Source organism: Argentina silus (genome assembly GCF_951799395.1).
Source record: "Argentina silus genome assembly, chromosome: 8".
NCBI classification, from domain to species: domain Eukaryota; kingdom Metazoa; phylum Chordata; class Actinopteri; order Argentiniformes; family Argentinidae; genus Argentina; species Argentina silus.
The window spans coordinates 9,955,462-9,965,863 of record NC_139662.1 but is presented as its reverse complement, the minus strand read 5'-3'; the positions used below and the strand labels follow the sequence as shown (position 1 = coordinate 9,965,863).

At 43.5% G+C, this 10,402-nt stretch overlaps 1 protein-coding gene across 1 annotated transcript in view; it reads left to right on the top strand.

Annotated features, from left to right (window-relative positions):
- The window catches only part of oprl1 (opiate receptor-like 1), a gene marked incomplete at both ends in the record, with an annotated part of 28,660 nt that extends 25,970 nt beyond the window's left edge, over nt 1-2,690 (top strand). The window contains one exon of the mRNA XM_083674342.1: nt 2,185-2,690. Within this exon, the coding sequence (XP_083530468.1) occupies nt 2,185-2,690 (506 nt within the window). The remainder of the gene's footprint in view (nt 1-2,184) is intronic.
- Between the last annotated feature and the right edge of the window lie 7,712 nt (nt 2,691-10,402).

Below are 10,402 nucleotides of genomic sequence, written 5' to 3'. Positions count from 1 at the left end.
AAAACCCTATAAAAAAAGTATATATAAAAAGTACTTTCAAGTTGATCTGGCTTCAGAAGGGGGCTTTTTAAATGTTAAATTCAGTTTTTGTATTGCCGCAGAGCTGTCAGATGGTTCTGCTACCCAGGGTGTTTTGAAAGGCAGGCTGTCAGAAGCATCAGTGCAAATGTCAAAATGTCAGAGACAAAGTGATTACCTCAGGAGAGAGAAGAATGAAAAACAGAATTAAAAGCTTGTAGACAGCTTTTCAACCCAAAAGACTTGTTGAAAAAAAAGATGTTTTTTTGTTTTTTTTTATAATATTGGGGAGAGAATGAAAGACATTTCTCTGTGTTGATGTGTTCTTTGCAACATTGTCTTTACAGTGTCTTTGTTCGCATGATTGAGAATCCCCAGTTGTGAGTTTGATTACGTAATCCTTCTCTCTCTTCCCCTTTTCTGACAGGAAATTTTGTTCCATAATCAAAGTTTGTCAAATGTTTTCAGATGTCAAAAGGACTCTAATGTCTAGATGAATCCATGTCCCATACCGTTTGCGTAGATCCAGCTCTGTCAATTACAAATGAGTGGGGAAAAATAAGCAGCTTATTTTATTTAGTGCCGGTACTTTCTCTTCATTTGTACTGTTCCCAGACTGTTCCTTTAACCCTCTTTTCCTTGCAATATGTACAATAAGTCAGAGTTTAAAAGGTTCATGGTTGAGCGACGGGAACGGGGGGGGGGGGGGGGGGGCACCGCGACAGCAGTAGCGAATGAACTAATTACACTTGAGGTATTTCACCTCACCAAAACAACCACCAGGGGCATTGTTGAGCAATTCTAATGGATAGACTCACATTTTACATTTATGGCATTTAGCAGACGCCTTTATCCAAAGGGACTTACAACAAATACATTTGTTTAAGTAAGTGAATCATCTATCCAACAGTCATCATAAGATAAAGTCATCAATGCTCGGACCAGGGGCCATTGGCAGTCACAATGCTAGAAGAAGGATTTTATTTTTTATTTTTTATTTTTTATTAACAGGAGAGAAACTTGTACAGGGGGGTAGTGGGGGTGAAGAGGTCTTTAGAAGGGAGCGTCAGTGTCACATCTGTCTCCATTTGCCCGTTTGTGAGCTGATATTCATTTAATATTTTAATGAGATTTTAATGATTGTAATTATTGATGTCATGTTATTCTAATAATAGCCTACAGAAAAAAGTGCTTCATAAGCCTTGGCATGTTCCCTCCTGTCCCATCCATCCTGTCTGTTCTACAGGCAGTAGGCTATTGTGTGTGGACTTAAAACAATACGAGTGGTTATTTTACAGTATACTATTTCAGGACTTTAAAACATTATTTTATTTGACAGAATTATCTGAAAGCAGTCCAAGTATTTCAGGGGTTAGTTTGGGATGAACGGAACAGTGAGAGCGGACCAATCAGACTGTACACGCTACATGCTACTGTTCCCGGTGGGCGCGCCACTTACCAGCGACCATCAAAAACCGTTGCATCTGATTCCTTTGACTTAATGCTCGTCTACCTTTAGGCCTAGCCATTGTTACTGTTGTTTATTTAATTCATTAGCAGCCCAAGGACAGTATTATTTGAGATTTGTAGATGGTGTACATTAGTCGCACTTGCCTTGAGGCTTGGACTTGTTGAAGAAAAATGAAGCAACGTTTCCTCCTATGCCATCCATCCTCTCTCTCCTATGGGCACAAGGCTGTTGCATTTAGGCTTGCAAAATGAGTAGTGCTTATTTTTTACAGTACTGGAGCCTATTATTTGAAGCAGCCCAAGGACAGTGTTATATGAAAGCAATGTAAGCCCTATTCAGACAAGATTAGTTTTACAAGGGGAGACAGGGTAATGTAATCATTACCAGAGCATGTCCTTAATTTTAAGTCTCATGCGAATAGGTCATGTCAGTAAATTTTACAGACTGTGTGACTGAGGTTGTAATTATTCCGGCCTCTTTGTTGTGTGGCCGGCATTATGATGATGCTGGGTGACAATCACTGGTACTTGTGTGGCTGGTAGGCTATACTGTGTTTAGTGAAAGTAAGCTGTCTTGTTATGTTATTCTGTCGGCTACAATATAAAACTGTGGAGTGAACTATCCCTTTAACACTCTACCTAACTGTGGAGTGAACTATCCCTTTAACTCTCTTCCCTCTCTTCCCTATATCCTAGGTGTGGAGTGCATCGTGGTCCTCCCAAACCCAGTCTTTGGCACGTGCGTGTTCCTCTTCTCCTTCCTCATCCCCGTGGCCATCATCAGCGTCTGCTACAGCCTGATGGTGAAGCGTCTCCGCAGCGTCCGCATCCTGTCCGGCTCCAAGGAGAAGGACCGCAACCTGCGACGCATCACCCGCATGGTACTGGTGGTGGTGGCGGCCTTTGTGGTGTGCTGGACCCCCGTCCAGATCATGGCTCTGGCCCAGTCGCTGGGCTTCAACCTGGGGAGCCTGCTCACCGTGGTCCTGATGCACTTCTGCATCGCCCTGGGCTACGTCAATAGCAGCCTCAACCCCGTCCTCTACGCGTTCCTGGACGAGAACTTCAAGCGCTGCTTCCGGGAGTTCTGTCACCCGTCCCCGTTCAGGCTGGACGTGCAGCAGTCGGGGAGGATGCGGAGTATCGCGAGGGAGGTGGCATACAACTGCAAGACGGCGGACGGGAATGCGAACCCCGCGTGACTAGGCGTGGAACTCCCCCTGGTGGGGAGCGATCCGCACCATGCCAACACAGGGAGAGGGAACTCCAACACGGAGCTGACTCAGATTACGGCCCTCTAGCATCACGGACGCCCCCGCGGCCGGAGGGAGCCTGGGGGGCGGGGAGACTACAGTTGTGGCCGAGTCATGGCTTGGGGGCCAGAGGACTATGGCCATGGACAGGGGGTGAGGCTGGGGGGCAGGGGCACGGACAGGGGCATCACCCCAATGGCAGAGGTGGGGCTGGGAGGCAGGGGTGATGCTTGGGGGTCAGGGGTTAACCTTGGGGTTCAGGGGTAAAGCTAGGAGTTCAGAGGTAAACCTGGGGGATGGGGGCACTACCCTGACAGCCAGGGTTAAGGGTTTGGGACAGGGGTACAACCTCCGACTTGGGGGCGAGGCTGGGGGGGTGAAACGTCACGTGTTGACGAACCTTCTGGGGACAAGGGGCTCTCTTCTTCTCAGTGTCTTTTACATGTTTTTATTTGGTTTCTCATTTTATTTGTATATTATGTTGTTGTCTTTTTTATTTGCTTTATTGTACAAATGTTTTTTTTTGGGTCTGTTTCTCTGCTGTGGTTAAATGATTAATTAATTGTGGTTATTTTTGTTTACCCTGAGAGGAACAACGTATCAAATTCCATTGCCTTAAATACCAAGCGAAGTCTGTTATCAAAGCTATCCACATGGGGATACTGTGTTTTGGTCCTTGTTGGTGCTTAACTGTTAGTTTTCTACTTGTTTGTTTTGTATTACCTGGCAGACTTTGTGTAGGAACAGACAGCGTAACGAGACTTGCTTATCGAAGCCTCATCTTAACTGATGAATAATTGCAGATGCGCTCTATATATATTTTTGCTTGTTGTCCTGTAAAAAAGAAGAAGATATTTTGTATTACAGTGTGTTTTGTAGCACAGTCTTAGAGTATGACAACTAAAAAGGGAAAATAAATCACAGCAAAATGAAAATGTATGTGGTGTTACTCTGTGTAGACATGCTATATATATGTATATACACTTATGTAAAATTGTATTGTTAAAGTCATCTAAGTCACTTTTATCTCTCTTTAAAAAAACGTGTTCTTGGTGTAAATTTGCCTCTGTACACATGTTGTTTCTTCTTTCTAATACAAAGCAGGGAGACTGTTAGTTTACATTTACAGACCACTTGAATGTCAACGGAATTTTATCAAAAAGCCAAATCTAGCAAAAAAAAGTAATTATTAAAAGAGCAAAACAGTGTTTGCATAAATGGTTGTCGCTGTAATGAAGATTGTAATGGTACATGTACGCGTGTGGACTGCATTTTACTGAGCTATTTATTCATTTGTTCTTGATTTTGCTGATAAACTGATTTATATGCTAGCCAGCCTTGTTGTTAATGCTAAGAACATTTGCTGAAGCTTGAATTTTAAATTGTATATTTTTCTCTGCATTTAAATAAAATGACAGTGATGGGAATGATGGTCTCTTTGGCTTCTGCGTGTGTCTCTCCAGAAATCCCATAATGGAGCCGGCTCCCGTGATGTTCATCCCATTCATTATGATCACTACTCATGTTGACCAGTGCTCCTCAGCTGTGGCTCAGTTAGTAGAGCATGGTGCTCGTAAAGCCTTGGTTGTGGATTTGATTCTATATACAAAATATACAGTATATACACCATAATTACAGACCATATTCACAAAACACTATACACCGTACAGTGACGTAGCCCAGTCTTTTGGGATGAAAGTGTCTGTTAAATGCCATATGTACATCACGGAATGCAACAGTCACAGTACACCTTCAATGGTTCTCAAGAGAGAAACATGCTGATGTACCACATGCTGGCTTTCCTTTACTTGTCTATTATTCAGTAGGCTCCCCCTTGATATGCTCTCCGTTGGTATTTTTATCCCCTTGCACATCATATCAAAGGAAAAGTAGAAGTTGTCGGTGAGCAGTGAGATATTAGCCTTTGGAAAGAGCGTGTCGCGCACACACACGTCAACGATAAACCCCTTTTCATGTTTGCTCTCCAAACAGTGTCAAAATGTTAGGATTGGTACGGTGATGCAAACGGATCATTTGATTTCTGATTGAATCCCATTGAATATGCGGTTGTGTCGTGTTAATGCCAATGGAGAGCCAGGCTACGGGCCACATTCTCTTTTGCGATGGCATCAAGAAAAGAAAACTATTTCCAAACACACGGTGTGACAAAATAATGAGGGTGCAGACAGATCTGGGCGTACACAAAGGGAGCCCTGCGACTCCTGTTGCATTTTGGCATCAATATTGATATTCTCAATGTTTTAGTTGCCATAGTAACATTTTATATGGGATTCATCCAGCTTGTTCACTTTCAGCCCTCTCTCTTGCTGAAACTGTTACACACACACACACACACACACACACACACACACACACACACACACACAGAGCATATGGTGTCTTTTGATCTTGTCTAACAGATGCTACATCTCTTTTGACAAATACAAGTTTGGCTCATGCAATCATGATTTATTTTTATTGATAATTCCATCTGATAAGTGGGCCAGATTTTCACAGATAGACACTTTTAGTAAAGCATCTGTCTTTCATCCTCAGCTCAGTTCATATATAGTGTTGTGTTGTATGTGTGTGTGGTTGATTATCTTGGTGTGTGGTGTGCTGTGCAAGATCTCCAACCACCCCCCCACCCCCACCCCACCCCCACCCCTACCCACCCCCACCCCCACCCACACACACACACACACACACACACACACACTCTGATGCTCTTTATTGTTGTTCAGAGAGACACTCCAACAGCAGAGAGAGAGAGAACGCCCACAGACCTCCTCCCTGTGATTGTCACGGCCAACTCCTTAATCTTTCGTCTCCTTGCTACCCCTCTCCTGCTCTCTCACCCCCTCAACCCCCGATGATGACAAAGCCAGAAAGAGCAGCAGTGCTGTGCATGTGGAGATAACTGCCAACTCTCTGTACAATCGAGGGCTCAGAGGGCATCCACCCACGCAATTACTTGTCCTCTTCCTTCAGATGCAGTGGACGTTCATGCTCTTTTCAATGCAGAGCAGGAAATGCCATAGCACTTTATGGGCTCCAGCGAGCTGTTAGACCTGCAGTAACTCACATAGATCATCACGCCTCTCTCTCTCTCTCTGTTTGGATGCTCTCTCTCTCTCTTTCTCTTTTTGTCTCTCTCACAAGATACACTGTGCCCTCCTACCCTTTATTTTCCCTCCCTTTCTACCCCCCTCCATATCCATCTGTCAGGTGTGTAGTGTGTGTGTGTGTGTGTGTGTGTGTGTGTGTGTGTGTGTGTGTGTGTGCGTGTATGTGTGTGTGTGTGTGTGTGTGAGAGTGAGTGTACTGAAGCTTGTTATCTGTACCCCCTCTTATGTTGTTGTGGTCCCTGAAGGGTTTGTGTTTTGCCTCTGCACTTACAGTACCTGCCAAGCTCACCACGCTGCTGTATCACATCCCAGAGTAATGAGGCCTCCATCTGGCCCCAGACAGAGCTGGATGGACCGTTGGAATAAACCACCTCTAACAAAGACCTCTTATTCCAAGCCACAATTCCCACATGTGAAAAAAAAATAAAAAAAGTGCCTTAGAACTCTGAAATGGAACTTCTTTGCTTCCTGTATCGCCATGTGACTAGTGATCTGAGAGGACTTGGATATGAGCAGTGCCTCTACACGATAGAAGGTGTTTCCAATTGCGTGTTCTGGTTGATGCATAGCTACTGTGTATTGGCAGGTGAATACAAAACGTGGAACTCTGCAACCCGTTCACGAGTGAACAGACCACACCTACAACTGACTGCGTTTAGGGATATTGATTGAGAAGTATGCATACGCACGCATACGCAATACAAGTTACAGGTATACAGTATACGCTGTAGTAATTGCTTTAGGGGGGTGGAGTAGAGGTGCGTAGAGGTGCGTGCATCTAATGCCGTATACTGCCTAACCGCCACGCAAAGATTAACTTCTTCCGTAAATTTCGCAAATTCACTTACCCTCACGTAGCGTATTTTAAGTATTTAACGAAAAAAAATCTATGAAAATGCGCCAACCAGGACACGCAATTGGGAACACGTACTATCGCGTGTAGGCGCACAACTTAATTAGGGGACTGTGTTGAATGTGAGATAGGAGTCAGGAGGTGATTCACCAGCATTTTCCAAAGGAGTGGTCTGACGAAGGTAAGTAAACGAAGAATGTCAAGACAGTTTTGGTCATTGCTCCTTCAATCCAATGTCAGTGATGGAGCTAGACAGTAACAATTAGAGGGTCTAAGAACAAGCAGCTGTACTGCCCATACAGTAGCATAACTTTCAGGCGTCACTCTTACGCAACGCTAGACTGTACATCAAGCATAGTGCGGCTGGTGTCATGCTATCTGATGTTAAACATGTTAAAAATGTGGCCCTTCTTGACATACATTCATGCTAATTAATGTAGCTTATATAGTGGCAATATTCATTGTAAGGGAAATGAGAAGATGATTAGATAAGGTAATTATTTCCCATTGTGGGAGTACCTCTGCCGTTAACAACAATAAACTATGAGATTAAATAGATCAGTTCATTAGACACACAGGAGCAAGTCATGATTTTCAATGTTTTTCCTATGTAGATTTGCAGAACATATCACTGTAAGGCTCTATGGATCTTTACATGTACTGTAGTGTGGATTACTCAGACACTTCTTACTTACTCAGTCCACTTGCCCTGGGAGTTTGATAACGTTCTCCCACTATTCAGCCAAACACACTCTGTGGGGTTTAATCTGCGTGTGGCATTTCCAACAGATGAAGTGCAAATCGTAGCACATTGAGAGGGTCATATGGTAATCTCTGGAAATGTCAAAGCAAACAGTCTGGTCTGTGAGTGATAGCGTTCTCCATGCTGGAGCAGAGTGTGAGGATGGTGACAGGAATCAGCCCATATCAGCCCACACAGTTGTACTGTATACAGTGTGTGTATACACCAGGTCTGGGTCTGAGTGTTTGCTTGAGTGCAGTGCAGATGGATCGATTCCATCGGTTCAATTCCAGGCCAACTCAATCAAACAAAGTGAAGTACTTGAAATCCTTTCAAATACTATTTGAACCAAGGTATGGTGTCTATACACATCTCTCACAGCCACTGTAGATGGTGTATATGGCTAATAGCTTGACTCATAGTCATTTTGTATTTATTTAAGTGTGTAGTTCTTTAGTAATGGGTTCAGTGTTGGGGAACTATAGACTCAACAGCAGGTAGTCCTGTCACTTCGGTGACTCATCATGGCTCCTTAGTGACTTGACCAGAGTGCCGATGCTGTTTCCTCCTGTCTCTTTCTGTAAGACCTTACCAGCCTTTATAAAGTTCATGCTGGGGGCTGAAATGTTCTGGGCTGTCTTGTACAGTGGCAGATGACTACCCTTGTCACCACCTCACGCACACACATACGCACACACATACGCACACACACACACACACACACACACACACACACACACACACACACACACACACACACACACACACACACACACACACACACATTCACACCATCCCCCCTGGTGGTCTTTCTGTCTGTAATCACCAGGTGACACAAATGTCAGCAGTAAAGGTCATAGAGCATTTTCCTCTCTGAGAACAGTAAAAAGAGAAAAGCAAGGTGAACCCACCTCAATAACTAAAACCAACCTCTTTAGTACCACTGCTCTGCTTCTGTCACTCCCTCATCTTTTCTTTCTCTATCTCCATCTCTCTCACTTCCCGCCCTCTCCTTTATAGTTTTTCGCTCTCTCTCACCCATGCTATAATTATTCTGGTCTACTCAGCCCTAAATGACCGTAACCATTTAGAGACGTGATAATTGTACAGCTGCTTGATACCTAGCATATTGTAGTCTACAGTATTGACAGGGAGGCCTCAGGCTCCATATGCTACTGAATAGCTTACACAGCTTTCATGGACTGTGAGACACACGTTTTTGTAATGGCATTTTATGTTGGAAAACGTACTAACTAAGCTAAGTGGGGTGTGTGTGTGTACTGTATGTGTGTGTATGTATTTATGCTAAGGTAAACATGTGTGGGTGGATACATGCTGATATACACTGTGAGCCAGTTACTGGTAGCTACAGTACAAAGATGTCTCCCTGGAAATATCTAGAATTCAATTACAAGAGCAAGTCTTATTGTATTATGCTTCCAGCATTGCCATGTTCCTTTAGACATACAATTAACATGACTGCGAATTCAGTGTTTGCTGTTCCCTTTGTGTATGCTGCTTGTGTTATCCACACGAACGACCTCTAGCCATGGATCCTTGGGTTATAGGAAGGTTCGATAAGAGCTCCTCTATAGTTCTCAGAACAATGGGACTTGATATATTTCTATTAACTCGAAGTGAAATGACTAAGTATACTGGAAAAAATCTCTTTGAACAGGCATAGGCTGTGTTGTTAAGCGGTATTAGTCACACTGCGGTACAGTATGTTCAGCTCTGAACTGTGTTTCTAGAAGTATGTGTGCAAGATAGGTTTTGTGCCTTCTGTTGTATGCTTATTTTTTTTGTTTTCACTCTTAGTGAAGCAAAGATCCCCCCTGTTCATCATGAATCTTACTAGCTCACTCCCTGTATTCACTGGAAATAGTGACTAAATGCAGTGGATTAATGATACTAGTACAGCATGAGACATGTAAAAGAAGTGTTGATTCAGTAGCAGGAAATAAATGATAACAGCCTTGTTTGGTTTTGTCTCCTTTAGAGAGGGCTTCAGATTCTTATCTCTTTTTCATTCATTCATGTATGTTATGTTATGAAGGCCTCTCCCCTCCTCAACACCCTCTTCATGACTAGCCTCTGGAGAGCTCATGAATATACATGCTCGATATCCACTGTCAGCGCAATTTGTATTATTTGTTTTATCATGAATGTGGTTTTTTTCCTGGCCCGTCTGATCATTTCATCTCTTCTTCTGCAGAGTCTAGTGAGTGTGCTGCAGTATGTCGCATTGGTTCTGTGTGCTATGTCCCAATTGTCTAAGCGGATCATTATGATTCCCTCTGTCTTATTTAGTATGCTCCTCTAACCGAAGTCGTAGATAATCATGATGAGATTCCAGGATTGATCTGTTTCAACGACAGGCACTGGAGAGAAATGAAGCATTGCGTCACAGGATAGCACTGAATTATGAGCCATTTTCGAAGATCGATGTAGATAGTATTGAGCTTTAGAAGGTCTTGATGGATCTTCCTATCTTCTTCCCCCTCAGCACCCCCATAGGTTGTGGATGTGTAGGTGATTAGGTGTACATTCTAGATGCAGTGATCAATTCTGTCTCTTATTAAAAAAGAGTTTCCAAACAGGGCCATCGATTTCAGTGTGATCATGACAGGAAGGCACTCTGCAAGGTTGAGTTCATGGCCCTACCGGTCCGTTATGTTACATAAAAAATACAGTCATTTCTTTTCTACACTTGATGGGATGGCAAGTTAGGGCCTATAGGGAGAATGACGGACAGGTCAAGGGGTCAGGAGGTCAATAGGTCAGAGGCTGAACTAATGATTCTGTTATACTGGCACAACTTAGTGACACTGTACTGCCTAAGCCAATGGAAACTGTACTGCCTGGACTCCAATGGATGAGTTATCCCAGAGTTTCCTCCAAAGCTTAATCCCCAAAGGGTAAAAAAAAAAGGGAGGAA